At 33.4% G+C, this 20,566-nt stretch overlaps 2 protein-coding genes across 4 annotated transcripts; one reads left to right on the forward strand and one right to left on the reverse strand.

Moving 5' to 3' along the window:
• Window positions 1-17: 17 nt before the first annotated feature.
• On the reverse strand, window positions 18-6,563 carry LOC105164309 (YbaK/aminoacyl-tRNA synthetase-associated domain-containing protein). Of its 3 annotated transcripts, XR_848010.3 has the most exons (6): window positions 6,196-6,563; window positions 3,924-4,001; window positions 3,757-3,841; window positions 1,635-1,723; window positions 1,157-1,288; window positions 194-412 (listed from the first exon to the last, which is right to left on the reverse strand). XR_848010.3 is itself a non-coding variant. In XM_011082930.3 (5 exons), the coding sequence occupies exons 1-5, from the start codon at window positions 6,478-6,480 to the stop codon at window positions 269-271; spliced, it is 681 nt and encodes a 226-aa protein (XP_011081232.1). In that variant the 5' UTR covers window positions 6,481-6,560; the 3' UTR covers window positions 18-268. The 3 variants fall into 3 exon arrangements, 2 of the variants coding, with proteins under 2 accessions (XP_011081232.1, XP_011081233.1); XM_011082930.3 differs by lacking the exon at window positions 1,157-1,288 and having other exon boundaries at window positions 18-412; window positions 6,196-6,560; XM_011082931.3 differs by lacking the exon at window positions 1,157-1,288 and having other exon boundaries at window positions 18-412; window positions 6,207-6,369.
• Window positions 6,564-14,822: 8,259 nt separating this feature from the next.
• On the forward strand, window positions 14,823-19,009 carry LOC105164308 (Lactate/malate dehydrogenase family protein). Its single transcript, XM_011082929.3, has 2 exons — window positions 14,823-15,560; window positions 18,454-19,009. The coding sequence occupies exons 1-2, from the start codon at window positions 14,952-14,954 to the stop codon at window positions 18,895-18,897; spliced, it is 1,053 nt and encodes a 350-aa protein (XP_011081231.1). The 5' UTR covers window positions 14,823-14,951; the 3' UTR covers window positions 18,898-19,009.
• Window positions 19,010-20,566: the final 1,557 nt, after the last annotated feature.

Here is a 20,566-nt window from a genome sequence, read left to right on the forward strand (position 1 = left end):
AAGTTCGCAACAAAGTGTGAGACCAATAGAATAATTGATCCATGGAGAAAGATTAGGGATAATCATACAAATTAACAATGGAACGTCCCAAGAATATTTAGCAATGAGACCAAAAGAATGATATCTCGACCACTGCAGACCTGGACATCGTATAGAAGAATCCCATCTACATAGTACTAGTTAGGCACAAGGATTCTCAGTCGGATGTCTCCATGTAAAACATTCAGGTTGCGCCTTCTACAATTAATTCAGTAATAGCTGGGAGAATTCAACTACCGCTACAGTTAACAATGAATGGCTTTACATAATTAATGAACTCCGAAGTCCTGATCCCCCATTTAAGATCAATCTCGCCGCCTCCCAACCAGAAGAAATCTGGGTTGAGTTTCGTTATTGCTTCATCCAATATCACCTGGTTAAGATGTTTTATCCAGTTAATGCAATAATGCAGAACAGTAAAAAAATTATTATGGCTCTGGAATACGTAAACTCGGTCATTTAAAAGCAATTGCCATCAGTTCCAGGGTAATTCTAGGTTCCAAATATGCTAGAGTACCATTTTTAACATGAAAAATGCAACAGGCAGTAACTTCTCGTTTGTCTAGGTTCAATTTGATAAATAAGAAGGGAAAAGGGGATAACATGCATGTCCAATCATCATACAGTATATGCGGGCATGCATTTGACATGTCAAACAAACAGACTGGTATGAATTAACTGTTCAGCACGGATGACGTAATGTATTAATAATTGCATAGGTGGACAATGTGCATGAATTAATTTTGCTCTCTTTGATATTCTTAAATCATGTTCAGTCAGAACTTGTTATTGCACCAAGATCATAAATATTACAATTTTGAGGCTTGCATTTGAAGGCAATATTTCCAACCATTAGGCTGAGAACACCATCATTTAGAGACAAACCGGGCCGTGAATTACTAGCTTGTAGAGAAAAATGCAATGGGAAAGTAACTACATGAAAAAAGGCTCGTGGCAAATTTTTCACATCAATCTAAATTACCCCTAAACTGAAGTCACAAACTTCCAATCTTAAGTTGTAGGGCTAGTACTGATAGGTTTGATTTCTTGGGCAGGCAGCTGGCATAATGAAAGGCAAGACACAATTTGTAAGAGAATCACAGAAACATGAACACACCAGATGTCCCAATTTCTCTAAAGGGAAACAGGCAGGGCTCCCCCATGTACCCTCTTCCAGAATCAGCTACTTCTAGAGGAGAGACAAAACACAAGAATGCAGCTCCAATAACAAATTTGAGGTCCCTATTTGCTGATCACATCAAACAGCAAAAGAAACACAAGGTTGTCTGCCTGATTAAAATCAATGATATGCAATTGAGTTGCTCAGTGGCCTTTTCTGAACCATAAACTAATTCTGCATTTCACACCTAAGAAAAAATCATTATTAATTTTCTTGTTTTCTTAAAAGGATTGTTGCAAGATCGGCAATTATTCTAGTGGAACAGAGTCATAATTGACACTTTAATAGCCAAAGCAAGTTGACATATCACAGGCCAGACAGCCAAGACTGAGATAACACTGTCACAAAATCCTCATGTTTCACATGCTAGGTCAAAAGAGAATGCTCTTACAGAAGTGGATAGAGCATTTGTTACCGGTATATCAGTTTTCATGCCAATACAGGTCACTCCATTGTGTTCATAACCAGTCAACTTTGCCGATGTTTCTTCTGGAGCGAGCCTCACTGCATTACTTGGTCTAGTCAGTATCGTCATCTTCACAAAGTACAATGGTAGAATAATATTGCTTTTCTGGATACAGGAAACTTATAATTGATGGAATAGTCAATCTAACAATAGTGCATTTTTACGAACTGAGTTTGCAGCTCAAATAGATTAGATTAACATTTTTGGGACAAAGTTAAGTTTTGGGGGAAATTTAAACATAAATTGGTAAAAGAATATTCCATGAGCATTAAATGTCTAAAACAACATATAGAAAAGCCTTTTTCATCACATATGAAACATGCTAATAATATTTCCAGAAATCTCCCAGTATGTTTGCTTATTAAAGATAATTACACTATCATCCTTTAAAATTTAGGTATATTAACAAAACTCCGTTAGACTACAAGCCCGCAGTCATATTCAAGAGGGAACCTCTAATAAAATATGAGTGCATTCAGCATCAACATAATTTCCACATATGGATTTCCTCATAATATGCCCAGACCTCAGGGTTGGCCATGTAATTATCCCTACTTATTAATTGGAGTGCTCAAGCTTCCATCCATCTACATAAGTATGTTTTCTATTGATGATGCATGTACGTTGTTTTTCTTGCCTGATCTCTGGCTCAAACATGCATGCAACTTTATATTGATATAGTTAGTGGAGGTAAGTTTAATCTAGAACAAATTCTCAATTGTCTGAGCTTTATTACCAAATATGAGATAATGACCACAAAGTTGACATATCAAAATTTCTCAAGGTTTTGCGCATTAAGATCTCGTCTAAGAGGTCTTGAGTTCAAAGCCTGGTTGTGTGCATGAATGGGTGCATGAATAGGGAGAAATTATTTTAAAAAAAAAAAGGATAAAAATAAAATCCTCTCTCACAAGAAGTCAAGAACAACGAAGAGTTATTATTCCATTATGCCTACACTTGTTTATGAAACAGTTCACTTATCCTCTGTTGATGAAAAACATAAACGTAAAAGAAAGAGAAATGAAATACAGAGACTATCAATAATGCCCATAGGGGCAGACATAACAGCATTTCCACTTTAGCAATGCTAGATCCAAAGGAAGATCAAAGGAAGATGCAAAAACAATTTTAAAGTAAAAAAGCCTTCAGTATTGTCAGCTAAAATCTCCTAAGAAACAAATATTCTAGAAAAATTTTTAAGGTAATGTGAAATTCATCAAGCTTGAAGGACAGCGCAATCATAAGCTGATATAAACTCAGGTGATATTACCAAGTGGAAGCCAAGCTAAGCACAGAACATGATTGTCCAGCCTGAGAGGTAAATTCAAGTCAAGAGGCAGCTAATAATAAGCTTGAAATAACAGCCAAGTCAAGAGGCAACTAATAATAAGCTTCAATAATAGCCAAATATAAACAATAAGCAAAAACAAGAAAGCCACTGAAATTCTTCTATTTTGTAATCCAAGAACAGATAAACAGGAACATGCAAGAACATAACATTATACTCATACATTTGACTGGTAGTATATTCTCTTTAATGATATGGGTCATATTTGAGAAGTTCTAGCTAACTTAGAACGATTCCGAATGGTACTTGGTCAATTCTCTCACTCTTAATCTTATAAAGATGACAACCCGGTTATATTAGGTCAATAACGGAATGTCCAAGGCAACCGCAAATCTGTGCTCAAGGCTGACTGACATAAATAATGCACAGATATGTAAGTAGAACATATGATGGTGCAAGTTTTCATTTGGATGAACAGTGATATTTTCAAGAGTCAAATCTAGAGGGTAGAACCAGTAGTCACACAATTCAGTAGATATTATTGGGCCAAATTCAACTTATGGTCAGCGAGATGAAAATATCCAACAGCAATAACAAAATCTGAAGTGCGTATATCAATGAAAGTACTTGTCAACATTTTCTCCCATCAGCAGAATTCCTCTATGCCACCATACACTCTCCATCCAAAACGCACACTCACAAAGACTAAAAGAAGGCTCTTAATACAAGATTGGTGTTCAGTAATTTTGAACCCCCATTCAATTGCGAAGTTATTAAACTTACTATTGAATTTCTTTTTTGATATCTTGCCATTGTTGAGTGCATACAAGAAATTCTTGACAGTCTCAGCATTGAAGCGAGCAGTATACTGCAACCAAAGATAAACATTCCGGAAGTATAACCAGGTATATTGTGTTCATAAGATAGAAAAATAAGAGAAATTTCATTACCTGAACAACAACAACATAGTACTTGGAATAGTTTCTATCACTGCAGTCAGTTACATCGGGTGGTGCTTGGGTATTAACCTATGTTAAATAAACAGATTTCAATTCAGGGAAAACCTAGAACTGAAGATTGCATAAACAAGGAAATGAGGCAAACTACGTTTGGGTCCCAAAACTGCTCTCACATCAACAGCGAATCCATTATGAAAAACCATCATGCATTTGTACGTATGAGTCTCTTCATAAACCCCTTAATTTGCACTTTCAGGAAGCACACACGAAGGGAGAAGGGGGATAAACCAAGGAATGACGATAAGTAAAATAGAGATAGCATTAGTGTAATGAGGAAATTCAAGCCATTGATCACTCAAGTAAATCCAACGGAAGGCACACCTGGAGAAAGAATAAAAAAGAAGTGCCTACAAGCATTTCAGTGAAAAGAAACTTTCTCAGAGCATGCTCTTTGAATAAAAGAATTGCTAGTGCATTTAATGGTGATATAATGTGAATGCCTCACCCATCATTTAATCAGTGCTTAGAAAGTAATCCACCCAACTGAATGCATCCTTTTGCCAGTCAATGTCTCAACCAGAGTAGAGTAATTTAAGCAGTTCCAAGGAAGTATTTACTCAAGACAATGAAACCTTATCCCATACATATGAGAGATCAGCTATAAGGATCCTTTTCTCACTGCTGTTAAAGGACCATCTCTAAACATATATAGTGAAGTCTCACATGCTTTAAACTCATTCTGTGTGATTAAGCAGGTGACTGATTTAGTGTCATGGCACTTCGTAATTAACGCATGTAATTGCCTTCATTTAATGCGTCCAAACCATCTCAATTGTCTCCTGCAATTTGATATTTACTAGCTTAACCAACTCATCCATGACTACTTCTCATTCTGTTTCTTCTTTTCTACCAAGTATCTAACTTCAACATTCTCCAATTGTTAAATTCAATTTGCAGAGGTTTTCTCTGTGGCCCATAGTCCTATACAACATTATTGATCTCATAAAAGTCCTGAAAGATTTTGCCATAGCATCCATATATTTTGCAATGGTCAGCGAGCCTAGAGGTGCTGAAAAGGTATACGACATGATTAAGTAAAAAGTACAATCCAGCGAACATAAAGCAGTTTTAAACAATCAAATATACTAGAAGGTTATCGCTAAAATAAGTACTTATTTAAACAGTAAGATTCATACTTTATAAAAGCATCACCCTTTATCAAGCCTCAAGACAGTAATTCAGGCTCGAGTTTATTGTGTTTACAAGTTCTGTATACCTCTGTAGAAGCTTTTATATGTTTCTCATTATGGACTTATATCCACACCGGAAAAATTATATTTGTACATGACTATGGGCATTAACTTCAATTATGTATATGAGGAAATTAACTCTCCAACTAACTTTCTGCAGATAGGTTTTCAGGCATCATAGCAGCCCTTGTTTCAGAATTTAGGCCTGTAAAAATATAAACCCCTTACAAACTAAGCAAAAATCTGTAAATGTTATCCAGAATCTCACTATGCAACAGATTTAAGTGTCATCTCATAGTGCAATTGCAACCATAAATTAGAATTTACAAATAATAATGCATGTCTTTTCCATTTAACTAATCTACTTAATCATTGAAACTCGTGAACAAGCTTCCATATTCTATATTCTGAAATAGTAAACTCGTGTACAAGTCTTTAAGTAAACAATTTCTTACTAATTAGTGACTTGACTTTGATTGTGACAGATTGCTTGGTTCAACTCAAATTCGTGTATTTTGGCCATTCAAGTCAATGTTGCACCACCAATATGGAGCTTACCGGGAAACACCTCTACGGAGCAGTTTATGAGTGAGTCCATATACTAAGAATGGGTCAAGTATCCTAATCCTTGCCTAATTAGGTATTTCCAAAATATGGAGGTTTAGGAGCTATCCGATCCTCACAAAACCAACACCATTGAAATCATCTAAAAGTTAAAGTACATTGCTTCAGGAAAATATCTAATACTATGATCATAACTACACCATGGCATACTTCTTACATTTTTCTGCCTCAATGGAACTAATTCATCTATTGTATAAAATGCACATAAACCTTGACTTGCAAGTTCAAGATACCAAGGAGGCCCTTGTACTAAGACCCACGGATGCTCAGGCATACAATCCAAAAAACAAAGCTAAACAACCCAAAAATCCAAGGCATGTTAAGATGCCTTAAATATCTCAATCTAAAAGTACATATTTTGCAATCAAGGCATAAGAAGAAGTGGGCACCAAAACAATACTCTTGCAGAGATGATGAATGGATGCGGCACCAAGGATGTCGCGCCGGGCTTCGAGGGTCCATTCGTAGTAATCGGAGGGTACACGCTTGAATGAAAAGTCTCGAACGGAGTTGGAGAGGAGGATGGCGGAAAGGCGACCTTCAGTTGTGGTTGAGGCATCAGCATTGGCATCGGCGGCGGATGATTGCAAAGAGAGGGAGTGAGAAAGTTCAAGGTCCGATATGCGGTGGAGGATTCGGGTCTGGACTCTCTCTAGCTGCGCCAGAGCCTCCATTTCCAGTAGTCTTCTTCCCAATTGCACGTTTCGTTTCCCTTCGCCTCTTTTCTCACCCTCTCTATTTCTTTTCCACTTTATTTAATTTTTGCGATTTCTAGAAAGCTTAAAATTAAATCATGCAATTAAACTTTTCTTACGATAAATTACAGCTAATTTTAATAAAATTTAACAAAATTATGAATATCTTTTATTATTTAAAAAAATATATAAATATTTTCTTAAATAAAAAATAATTCCGTAGTCCTAAATAATTAAGTGGACATTACTATTTTATCCTCACTAAATTTTTTTAATAAAACTGTGGAAAAGGTTCTATTTTTATCTTATAAAAATAAAAATAGTTGATAATTTTGAAATTATTTAGTTTCCTTCTGAACACATCAACTTTCTTGATTTTCCTAAGAAAGTTTTAAATTTTATGAAATTTTCTTGATCAATTTAATCAATATATTTTATAATATATAGTTAAAAAATACTGATTATAAATAATTTCAAGTGTATAATTATACTGTGCGAAAATATATTATTTTGACCGACTTAAATTATACAAATAGATACTTTTGACCTAAAAAGAGAAAGGGAAACAATTTTAGATGTTATTTTTATGAATATTGAATATGTTTTTCTAATTTTATAAAATTCTATATCATTTTCAAAATATTTTTGGAAAGTTTTTAATATTTATTAACTCGAAATATGTGTTAAAAATAAAACTTTAATTCTGAACAAAAATTTATTGCTAGAAATTGTTGTCAGAATTTCTTCATTTCACCTTATGTTAAAACATACTTTCTCTCTCTCTATATATATATAATTTTTAATTTTTTAAAATAGTTTTTAAATATATTTCACTATATTTCAAAAGTTGTTAAAATCAAAATATTTTGCTAATTGATTGAAAGGCATGATGGGTTAAATTGTTTCCCATACTCAGTTTGGCTTTATTCCTAATCGGTTAATCACAGATAATGTACTTCTTGCATCTGAACTTAATCACTTTCTTAAAGTGTCATCTCGGTCTAAAAAAAATTATGCGGCTTTAAAGTTTAACATGAGCAAAGTCTATGATAGAGTAGAATGGTCTTTCCTTAGACGGATTCTTCTTAGATTAGGTTCCGAGAGTGGTTTTACTAATCTGATTATATTGTTGGTTGCCTCTATCTCAAATTCGCTAAATTTGAGTAGTGCACAGTTTGGTTTTTCTTGACAGAAGTGCGCTATCCATCAAGGAGGTCTGTTGTCTCCATATCTTTTTATTTTCTATGCGAAGATCTTTCCTTATTTGATTCAACAGGCTGAAAAAAGGAGGGGTAATTTGTTGGAGTGATATTAGCCCTTCGACACTGAGTGTTTTCCACTTACTGTTCATTGATGATATCTTGCTACTCTATGAAACGATGGAGTTACAAATTGAGGAGTTAAAGAGTATATTTTCTTTGTATGCAAGGCATTAGGACAAGTAGTCAAATTTTTCAAGTCTAGCATGGTGGTGAGTGGCGGAATCTGGGATGAGATTAGCTATAAGAATTCTCCAGAATTTTAAGAGTGTTGAATTTGAAAAGTGGAAATAAAAAAATTGTTATCTTTTGATGTACCTATTAGGTGGAACTCCACTTACTTGATGTTGAAGGCTGCTATATGCCTTAAGAGAGCATTTGATTCTTACGAAAATGTTGATTTTGCCTATAAGACTGATCTTTTGAAAAAACCATTTGATGGGGTGCTGATTGACTATGACTGGGAGAGGGCAAAACTACTAGTGAAATTTTTTCAACATTTTTACAATCTCGCTTTGCGCATTCTGGTACCTTATATGTTACATCTAATCTTGTGTTTCGCGAAATATGTGAGGTTGACTTGCTTCTCAAACTGTGGTTCAGTAGTAACGATGCTGAATTAAATGAGATGACAAAGAAAATGAAGGAAAATCTGACAAGTATTGGGGATTAATTGAAAAGATGAATATGATTTTATATTATGTTGTGGTTCTTGATCCACGTCCTAAATTAGAGTCCAAGAATTTTCCTTTAATAAATTGTATGGTGGTGTTGGAAAAAGTGATACGATGAAAGAACAAGTGAGAGATGGCCTTTATGAGTTATTTAATACCTTTTTTTTAAAAAAATTAAACACCCGAAGGTGGGGGAGGCTTTTCGGAGTCCCCATCCCTTCTTCATTGAAAATAAAACAACAGTTATCATTACAACATTAACGCAACAAAACATAAAAGCAAGAGTACTATTCCTTTACATTTGACACGACATCAAGTTTTTTGTTTCTGCCATCTTTTTTTTTTAATTCTATTTGTCTTAATTCTTGGACCGCATGAGCTACTCCTCTGTTTCATCACTCGGATTTTCTCCTCCGTGTTCCTGACCAGGTACTCCGGTATCTCATCTATAGGGAATTGATTTCTAGGCAATCTAGCCGGAGAGGCCAGCTCCTGTAACAACTGCTCTGCCGAGTCTGCATCAACGGGGTTGCGATTGGTCGAGCAAATCGGGTCGCAAATCTCGTCTATGAGATGTTTAATGCTTATAAGTTGAGATATGATCATACTCTTCAAGGAACATTAGGAAGCCCGGGGCCATCACCTAGTCGTGTTTCTTCACCATCTTCTTCTTCAACTGAGATTGAGCATGATCATGAGGTAACTTGTAAGTTTACCATTGAACAAGATTTCAGTGTGTACAAAATAAGGGATAAAGGTGATCGTGTGAAATCGGAGTTGGAGAAATATTTTGGTGAAGATGTCGAAATACATAGAGAAAAATTTGATATATTAAATTGGTGGAAAGTAAACACTCAAAGGTTTTCAATTCTCTCAAAAGTGGCTCGGGCAGTCTCAACTGTTGCTTTAGAAACCGCATTTAGTACCAATGGTCATGTTCTTAATGCTTTTAGGAGTTCTTTGTCTCCTAAGATAGTTCAAGCAATTATTTATGCTCAAGATTGGTTTAGAAAAGATTCCTAATCAATTAGCATTGAGGAGTATTTTTGAGTGAACTTGAAGTGGTTGAGAAAGGTAATTTTATTTTGTTTTGCACTTTATTTCTTGTTCAATTTTATGTACTCTAATTATTTTTTAGTTGTCTAAGTATTTTCTATTTTATGTAGAATTAACTAAATTGGAGGTTGATGGTGCCACTTCTTCATTTTCTACTTTGTGCACGACGGCTCTTGGCACTCAAATCAATTCAGTAGAATTTTTTGTGTTTTAGTATCATATTATCGTGAATTGTTAATGAGATTTGATGTATGTTAAATATATCGTTGATGTGATTTTTATAATTAAATCGTGGTTGGAGTTTTAAGATTACAATCTAGTATGGTCAATTATTAGTTTGGTAAATTTAGTTTTAATTTTGTAAATGATTGTCTATTAAATTTTTGTTGTTATTAGTTTTCATAATTATAAATATTTGCTCATTAATTTTAAGAAGCCTTCATCGAAAGGTTTGAGATTTCTGTTAAGAATATGTTTATATTTTCTTTTCAATATATTTAGTTGGACTTTATTTTTTAATATAAAAAAATATAGTTATTTTTTTCAAACAAATTACCCGAACCCAACTAATCGGGTACCCAATTAGTCGGGTGCTCGATTAAATCGGACCCAAAACTACAGCTCAAACACAAGCCCATTATGTTAAAGGAAAAAAATATTAAAATTTTAAATTACTGATATAAAATAAGTTTAAAAACTTTATTATATTTTCAAATATTTATCAAACATATTGGTTGACAAAATAACATTAATTATGTTTTGGATTTAGGAATGAAAAGAGATCCTTAAGTTTATGTCAAGAAAAAAATCAAAAAGCAGCTAATAATTAACATCAATAATAATAATAATTTCTATTACTTTATTATTTACAAAAAGTTGAAGTATTATGCATAAATTTATTCAATCGTAAATAACCACAGTGAATAGTCATTCACCACGGCTACTCAATGGTTATTAGCAGTAATTTTTTAGAGTGTGGCTAGAACATGTCATGACTAAAAGTCGTGTAAAAATATTTTTCATGATCGATAATTTAAATTTTTGCATTGGTTTTTATTTAATCATGATTAATAATAATTATTTATCATAATTATAGTCCATAACAAATAAAGTTATATATAGCCGGTAGTAATTTTTCTTCTAATGAAAATATGCATTAGATAATGTAAAATATTATAAAAATCTTGATATAAATACATATTCAATATAATTAAATATGAAAAGTTTTAATAATTCTTGGAATGTTCTCTTTGACTAATAATTTTCTCATGTCTTAGATGATATGTATGGGGACTGGGGTCCAAACTAGTCACTACATAACCTTTGACGCATCAAATTCACAGAAATCGTTTGAAAATAGACCAATAAATCACTTTTGAAAATCGTATTCCAATTCGTCGATGCTTCTCAAACTTGAAGCAGGTGATCGACATTATTGACGAGGATAAATTACAGTAATCTTTCTTAAATTTAGTACAATTATAAATATTTTTTTTGTTATTTTAAAAAATAATAAATACCCTCTGATTTAATATCTCGTACTCCAACAACAAACCAATTTTGTTAGCCTTCATTAAATTTTTATATAATTTTTGTAGTGAACTGATCAAAATATTCTTTTGAATTATGAATTATAATTTTATATATGTTTTAGAATTTTTTAAAATAATTTTATGGACTAGTTTGCCGTATGGATCATTTATTTTATCCATTCTCAATTTTTTTTTTATATTTTTCAAATTTTTTGTTTTAAAAAACAAACACTTTAATAAGGGTAAAGTAGTAATGTTCCCTTCACCATTTACAAATTATATTATCTAAAATAATGAAAATATTTTTCTCGAGACAGCTTATATTTGTTAGGATTAAAACCATCAATGCCACGTATTATTTTGAACACCATCAACATTATAAGTTAGTGATAAAGTCGAATATTGTCACATTCACGATATAAATTTGAATTTTTATCAAGACGCTTAGTAGTGTTAAATGTATACCCTAACCTGTGTGTTGATTTTCACATATTTAGACTTCAGTTCATAATATTAGTAGATCGTCTATAAGATGACCAGCATATATAATAAAAAATTGTACGATTTTGTCCCATTACAAAATGACAAAATGCATAAATCCCCGTGTTTTAAAAAATCGGCTAAAAACTCTTTTATGTTCTAAAAATAGGCTAAACCCCCACTGTATTTTGTAAAACCCAGCAACAAACACCTCTTCCATTAGTAATTAATGGAGGTGCATTACACGAGCTCTTTTGCGTTTGGGGGTATTTTTTAACTATTTTTTTACCTTTTTCTTAGGTGTATCTTTTTACTAAAATGCTACTTTTTTGTTTTTATTTTGTTTTTGTATTTTTTATAATTAAAATTAAAATTTTAAATTATATTTAATTTATTTAATATATAATATTAAATTAGATTATATTTAAATCTAAAATTATTTTTATCAATTAAAATATATATTTAACTACAATAATTATTATTATAATATTCTTAATTAGCTAAAATATTTAATTATTATAATTATTTAAAATCTTCTTAATTAACTAAAATATATTTCTATATAATTAAAGTTAATTAAAAAATTTAAAAAAACTGAAGGTTTTCACCCCTTTTTCGCTGGGAACTTGTTTGTATGTTTCATGCGCCGTGCGAATGAATTTTCGACGGTCAATGGTATCACTGGAATTCTCTCTTCAAGATGAACATTTTTATAACTTCAATTTCAATTTTCGTCAATTGGAGAGACTGGGTTCAAGCCATGACTACCGAACATGTTTGCCATAGATTCATCGTCGTCCAGTCGAATCTTGATCTCAGACCACCACCATCAGACTCTTCTTTTTAAGACGATTCTAACGAAACTGACCTCGCTCATTTTGGTAAAACATTTGCAAAGATACGACGCTTTGAAAAATCCATGTTGTCGCGATGGAGATGATGGTGGGGTAAAGGGGGGCAACAGGAATAAGGGGTGGGGTAATTAGTTTTTTTTTTAATATACAATAATAATAATAATATATTTTTTAATTTTATATTATTTATATTTAATATAAGTTAAAATTAATTATTTATATTTAATATAAGTTAAATAATTTGTTGAATCTAAACTTTTCATTTTTTTTTAAATTCTAACGGTTCATATTAATTAATTAGGTCTAATGATGTTAGACCAACATTTGATAAAAAAAGATCCAACAGTCATTAATACCGTTAGTTGGATTTAACGGAGAGGAGGCGATTGAGCTGAATTTTACAAAATCACAAGAGAATTTTGACCTATTTTTAAAATAAAAAGAAAATTTTAGCTGACTTTTTAAAATACATGAATTTTATACATTTTTTCCCATTACAAAAATAGAAAATTTTGCAATTACTCTGTGAAATCCTGCCATGATTTGTGAGGGGCCGCACATTGTTTAGAAAGCGTGTTAGCGACATAAAGGTCAGAACAATAAGCGTTCACAGATCTTGTCAAGATCATGTACGGAAAAGGTCCTCATGTGCCTTGGGGGACAGAGTCCCCTCCGCCCCCCCCACGTGTTTTGGCTTCTCGAAGTTAAAGCCGGTGGGAGTTGCGATTCAGGGTCTCTACACCACACTGGAATGTAGTGTTATTTGCCTATTTGATGGATATATCAAAGATATTGAATTATTTATAAAGATATAAAAATAAAGTTTTACTTATAATATACACTATAAATATATATACTTTATTACATCCTAATACTTTTAATTTTATTATAAATATCTCAAAATCAAACTTTACTATTCATTGACAACGCAACTCTTTAATCAGTCTCTATAAAAAAAAATTATCTACTCAGGAAGCAGTTATGTATCGATGGCAATTTTTTCATTGAATTCATTATTCAATCTACAACCATAACACTATTATATTTATATTAATTATTGAAACATATTCCATAAATAACCATAATTTAAATTTTTATAATTGATAATGATTGATATTTTTTAGATACTTTTTATTAATTTTATTTTTAATAATTTTATAAAAAATTTAAAAAAATGGAATATTTTGTATGAAAATATATGCCTTTGAGGGTATTATGATTAATGTATATTTTATAAATTAAAAATGATTATTCTACTGTCTCATACTTCTTATAAAATTAGTTGTAAAATCGTGATTACTAATATTTTATAAGCTCTATGATATTATTTTATTCAAATATTTAAAAGGGGTTGATTAGTAAGTAGGAATAGAATGGGAATGGAATTTGCAATCCAAAGTCACTTCCAACTGCATATTATGATTGGTATGATTTAGGTTTGGGAATATTTGTTCCTATGAGAATCTTCACTATAAAAAAAAATAATTATTGGCTATAATTTTAATAGTTATAGACTAAAAATCGTGGTAAATACTTTTCATTGGCCACGATAAAATGAAATCGATATAAAAACATAAGTTTTTCCATAAAAGAAAAACTTATTTGTCATGACTAAGAATCATGGTAAAAGAAAGTCATGGCAAATATTTTAGCCACCTCGCAGATACCACAACCAATAATTATTGGATGGACGTGGCCAATAGCTGTTTGCTATGGGTATTTTGTTATTAATTGACATGGTTAAACATTGCATTTTTTGTAGAGTCTTATTACCTTACTAGTCGTTATGATATATCGTCTCTGCGTGCATATAATAAATAATTATTTATATTTTAAAATATATTATAAATAAAAATAAAATATACATAAATAAATAGATAAAATAAAACTAATTTAAAGATATTATTGACACAAAAAAAAGTGGTATAGATAGTATAGATAATATAGATGAAAAGAAGAAGTTAAGTAAGGGTGGTTGAAAATACAAAAAGACATTTGTGGTAATTTAAAAAGTTGATGTTCCTAGTATAAGTAGCCGCTATTTGTAAATAAAAATGAGATTTTCTTCTTGTTAGTATAGATATAAATATAAGTGATAATCGCCCCTTCCCCGAAAAGGTATTAGTTATTTCTATCATATTGGGAATAAAAACTACATATAATATATATATATTAATGTATTATTATTAATTATAAGTACTTCTTAATAGGTTAAAATTTTTATAATAGTTTAGGAGGTCCTTCATTTTTCTTTAAACAATAACATGTTATTTCTGAAACTTATATTTTTTTTAAAAAATATTAAATATTTTATAAATTCTGAAACATTTAATGTAAAATATCAAAGCAACTTAAAAAGAAAAAAACTATTGGACCAAATTGGAATGATATGGAATATTTGTGCTGAGGGTGCACCACATCAGATCACTCCTCTTCCCTGCAATTTCTCCCATTATAAATGACCGTTGAAAAGTGCCAATCCGCCATTCCCCTCGCACCGCCAGGTTGTTCCCCTTATATATATAACTGCAAACCCCACTCTCCACCACCACTGCTCTTTCTTCAACACCACACTGAGACCCGCTATTGATCACAATGCACAAGTGCTCCTCCGCCTCCTCCCTCGGGCCCGGCGGCCTTGACCTCTCCAAAGCCTTCTTCGCCCCCATCTCCGGCGGGGAGCCGCCTTCAGACACCAAACGCCCAACCAAGATCACAGTCGTCGGCGTCGGCAACGTGGGCATGGCCATCGCCCAGACCATCCTCACCCAAGACCTCGCCGACGAGCTCGCCCTCATCGACGCCAAAGAAGACAAGCTCCGCGGGGAGATGCTCGACCTCCAGCACGCCGCCGCCTTCCTCCCCCGGACGAAGATCCACGCCTCCCTTGACTACGCCATTAGCGCCAACTCCGATCTCTGCATCGTCACCGCCGGCGCGCGGCAGAACCCCGGCGAGAGCAGGCTCAATCTCTTGCAGAGAAACGTGGCTCTGTTCAAGCACATCGTGCCGCCGTTGGCAAAGTACTCGCCGGATTGCATAATCATGGTGGTTTCCAACCCCGTTGATGTGTTGACTTATGTGGCGTGGAGGCTCTCCGGGTTTCCGGCTAACAGGGTAATCGGGTCGGGCACGAACTTGGATTCGTCAAGATTCCGGTTCTTGATTGCTGATCACCTGGATGTCAATGCACAGGACGTGCAGGTCAGATTATTTTAATCACTTTCTGATTATTCTTTACTTTGCTGCTTTTCTGCTTTTCGAAAAGTCTATAGCTTAAACTACACACACTAAATACGTCCACTATGCTAGTGGGACTTTTCTAAGTGGCACAGACCATGTACTATTTGATCCACAACTAACCATTTTTGCCATTCTTGATGTAATTGTTTTTCAACTCACCATATTATATATGTTATGTCTACAAAAAATATAATTTTAGTCCACAGTCTTAATTTTGTTAAATTTTATATAAACAACCTTAATTTTTTTTCAAATCTTAAAAAATTTTGTTATTTCAAGTATATATTTTATAAGTAAATTTTTTTGAGATATATTATATAAACACCGAATTAGGGGGTAAAATTATAATTTTATAAAAAAACAGGGAGAATTTATATAATTAGACATAATTTCAAGGAGTATTTATGTAATTTACCCTTTTAGCTTTTGTGAAGGACTTGCTTTGTTCTAAGATTTGAAAGTTGTAATCATGATAACCACGTATTTTAGGAATGTTGTAGAGAGGGGTAAGAATTACGAGATTGATTTCAATTTTTATTACGTCTTCTTATGCATATAATAAGTACGATAACGTGTGCAAAAGTTACATCGTACATCTTTTAAGGAAATATTTAATATAGTGGTCCATATATGTTAAATGTTATAGAAAATGTAATAGAATTTGAAATGAAAATAAAATTCGAGTAAACGTGGAAGGGCAAGTACTACACAAGACTTGTTTACTTAGCGGGATTGAGCCAGGTACTGTGGCTTGTTTACTTCAGGATAAATTATATTTTTGGTCCGACCTATTTTTAATTTTGGTCTCACGCTCAGGTCAATTCATACATTGAGTCCCATGTGTGTTTTTTTTTTTTTTTTAATTTGAGAACCATAGAAGGATTTTCGTTAGGGGTGTGCAGAAAATCGAAAAACCGGCCGAACCGAATCGAAATTTTTGGTTCTGTTCGGTTTTCGGTTTTTCTTTAAAAAAATTTCGGTTTTTCGATTCGGTTCGGTCACCGAAACGGTGACCGAACCGAATCAAAAAATCGAACTTTAATAATAAAATAAATAAAATATATTTTTATTTATATTAATATTACATAATTATATATATTAATATTATATTAGTAATATATAGAATAAGAATAGGACAAACAAGAGAAGAGAAATTTAACTTACAATTTTGCTTTGAAGGTGTTTGATAAAATGCCTAAATTAAAAAATATGTTGTTATTTTCCCTCTTTTTGGATTCTTGGCATTGTTGTTGTCAAAGAATTTTCCCTCTTCATAATTTCGGCTTAATCAAAATATATTATTTAAAAAAATAAAAGGAAAAAAACGGTTTTTTTTCGGTTTTCCAAAATGCCGAACCGAATTTTCGGTTAACCGAAAATTCGGTTCGGTTCGGTTAATCGAAAATTTGGTTCGGTTCGGTTCAGTTAACCGATTTGGACACCCCTAATTTCCGTCCAATTGATAATGGCAGTTGTTTTCCCTGTTAGTCAATACAATCAAAATAAGAGTAAATTACATTTTTGATCCCATAAGTAGACCTGTTCCCAATTTCTTCAATTGCCATCCTCAGAGTTAATATACTTTCACCTATCTATTGCCCAAAGTAGCTTACCTCGATTTTCATTTTTTTGTCTTACTAGTGGTTAGTTTAGTAAATACATGATTTTATCTCTGTCGATCACAATCAAGCAAATATTGAACTAATTTATCAATATTTAACCATCAATTTTGACATATTTAGTTAACAAAATGCATATCTATCCCAATTTTTATCCAGCATTCCACCATAAATATAGAAGTTGTTGCAAACGTTAGTAACGTCGATAATCGTATATTTTCTGAAAGAACCTACTTAACATCCTCTAGTAATATATCATGCAGTTATGATATATGATCACTTAATAGTTAGATTTTTGGCTCTACATTTTGATTCTTGAGTTGGTACCCATCAATTCATGATTTGAGGGAGATTTGTAGTTCTATGTATTCATAATATGAACGTAGCCCCTTCTTCATATAGCTTTCTTGTGATATAACTTCGACAAAGAAATCATAGGATGCAAATGATGTATTTTTGGTGAAGGGAAAATTACATTTTTCCTATTGTAATATAGATCAGTGACCCTTTTGATCCACTCAAAAATTTCAATTTGACAATGAAGAACAATATTAAAAAAAATAAAAAATAGTTAATTGAGGACATTTGTTGTCTGAAATTGTGAGTTTGGCCGGAAATACTCTTGCGTTACTCATTTGAAATTGTTTTTCCAGCCATTTTCTAGTCAAATTGGCTTTTCTTGGAACAAATGCTCTCAATGTGTCCTTATCTTAACTAAATTCCAAGTGGAATAAAAGTGCAATTTTTCCTTTCAGCAAAAGGTGTCATTGCAAACGACTTTCTTGATAACGTTTTTGGCAAGTCTATCAGTACTTACTAAACTTTGCAACAAAAACCACAAATCTGCAGTCGTTCTCTCATTATGTTGAACATTGTTTTTGTCATCTTTCTCCTGATTTTTCGTCTTCACTTATGAGGAGTAAATCTACTTCCTTTCTAATACTAAGAAAAATCTATGTATGCCTCCACATACCATGATTTTTTTATTTTTTGAGGTTAAATGTAATAGACTGTACTACAAAAATAGGAAAAAAACCCTCGTGAATAGTAGTATCATGACTCCCTGAACCTGTTGGCTCTTTTTCTTTTAAAAGTTCGGATCGTATTGCCTGTTTTCTGTTAAGGAGGCTTTTCTGTCTAGTAGTATTTTTATAGGGTGTACAGTGCAAGTAACCTTTTTGGTTCGCAGTCACTTACTAATCCTTCATAACATGCATATGTTAATTAAATTATAGGCATACATTGTTGGGGAGCATGGGGATAGTTCAGTGGCGCTATGGTCAAGCATAAGCGTGGGAGGAGTACCCGTTCTCAGCTTCTTGAAGAGACAACAAATTGCCTACGAGAAGGAAACCCTAGAAAACATACACAAAGAAGTGGTGCACAGTGCATACGAAGTCATACAGTTGAAAGGCTACACGTCTTGGGCTATTGGTTACTCTGTTGCTAGCTTGGCCTGGACGTTGCTGAGGGACCAGAGAAAGATTCATCCCGTCTCCATTCTTGCAAAGGGCTTCTATGATATCGATGGTGGTGAGGTCTTCCTTAGCTTGCCGGCTCAACTTGGCAGAAATGGAGTCTTGGGAGTGGCCAATGTGCATCTCACTGACGAGGAAGCCCAGCAGCTCAGGAACTCGGCTAAGACCATTCTTGAGGTGCAAAGCCAGTTGGAAATTTGATGGAGGAATGATACATCTTTCTGGTACTTGTTAAGTTTGAATATGTTATATTCAAATGTTGGGACTTTAATGTTTAATAATTTAGTAGTGTAAATGGGTTTTGAGAGTACTAGTGAAGTATGATGAAAATGTGTCGTATGAGGTTTATATGATTCAAAAGTTTGTGTTGAGGCCATGATAATGATAATGACAATTAGAGTAGAAAATATGCAACCACACATGCAAGAATCCTAGTACCTAGTGATTTGGCAGTATATAAAGTTTGTATTAATTTATAAGATAAGTTACAACGAGCTCCCCTAAGGCTCTGTTGGAAGGTGTGTAGGCAACACGTCAGCAAAACACTTGACCTTAGGATCCTCAGAGGAAGCAGAGCTGGCAGGGGTTGACGGAGGATTCTTTAGCAAGGTTCGCCTAGTAGAGCAGCCTGTGCAACTGGAGTCTTATCTCCCTTTCCCTCTTAGCTTTGTCCTGCAACAATTTTTGGAACATCTTGGCTACCAAAATTCAGGTACAAAAACAATCATTAAAACAAGCTAAACTATCTTTTCAACAAGAAAACAACAAATAAAAATGCTTCAAGGAGGTATACCAACAAGCAGGATTTCTATATCTGTCTCTTTTCGGCTCAGTCTGAAACGATGAAGAATAACAGGGTGAACTTATTTGTAATGGTTAAAGGGATAAACAATTAAGCATTCCAACAAGTTTTGGAAGGCAGCAGAACGAGTTCAAATAGAATACTTAAGCTGTTTAGGTGGGTTTGTGATCCACCTAAGAGGAAATCTCCAAGGCATGGGGGAAGAGATGAAAAAATAATAACGTTTCCACACCTTCACAGAGGACTTAGTTGGAACGGATCGAGCTTCCCGTCGGGAAATGAAGTAAAAAAAAATAAAAGCCCTGCTCATATGAGTAGAAAAAACGACTAAAACTAGGAGGTTGAAGAGATTTCTCCCAACTTTTTCACCAAAATGTAAAAAACAGGCAGCAAGCTAAAGGACTTAAATATGAGTTGATTTAAGGGGATATTAAATAAGGCAACTACATCAAAGAAAAATTCGGGGATAAGGAAGTGTAAACTGGCTTCCAGCTGGCTCCATGAAAAAAAGACAAAGAAAAACCTATCAGGAGGGAAGTCCGGGTGAGCATCAACAATAAGGACCTGAATCACAATATCATCAGGTATCTCGTACTTTTTTCTGATACTCATTGCGCAACAACAATAAATTGGGAGCGGTAAACCCTAAAGGACTCTCCTTCATCAACACAACAAGGCGAGCCTAAGCAGTATAGAAGGATTTTCCTTGCTGAACTTACATGGGTAAAAAGGTCTTTTCAAGTAGATCTTTTGCAGGACTATTTTTCTTACTCCAACAATACCACACTAAGTCTTGCACTCATAGAGTAGGGGTGATGATGCCCCATCAAATATTTTTCTCAAGCCCAAAGTTAAATGTGTAGGACCCCATCAAGCAAGTCAATTAGGTGTGATCCTTTTAGCCTATGAACAAGGTATCAAGCCCATAGCCTGTTTATCTGGACTAACTTGGTCGACTTGAAAAATGAGTCCAATCCAATAGGATGACTCAGCATACAGTTAGGAAGACACATGACTTGTGTGCATGACGTCATAATAGATATCATAGTAAAAAGTTCTCCAACTAAT

Source organism: Sesamum indicum, linkage group LG6, assembly GCF_026168435.1.
Source record: "Sesamum indicum cultivar Baizhima isolate 11 linkage group LG6, ASM2616843v1, whole genome shotgun sequence".
Lineage (NCBI taxonomy): Eukaryota > Viridiplantae > Streptophyta > Magnoliopsida > Lamiales > Pedaliaceae > Sesamum > Sesamum indicum.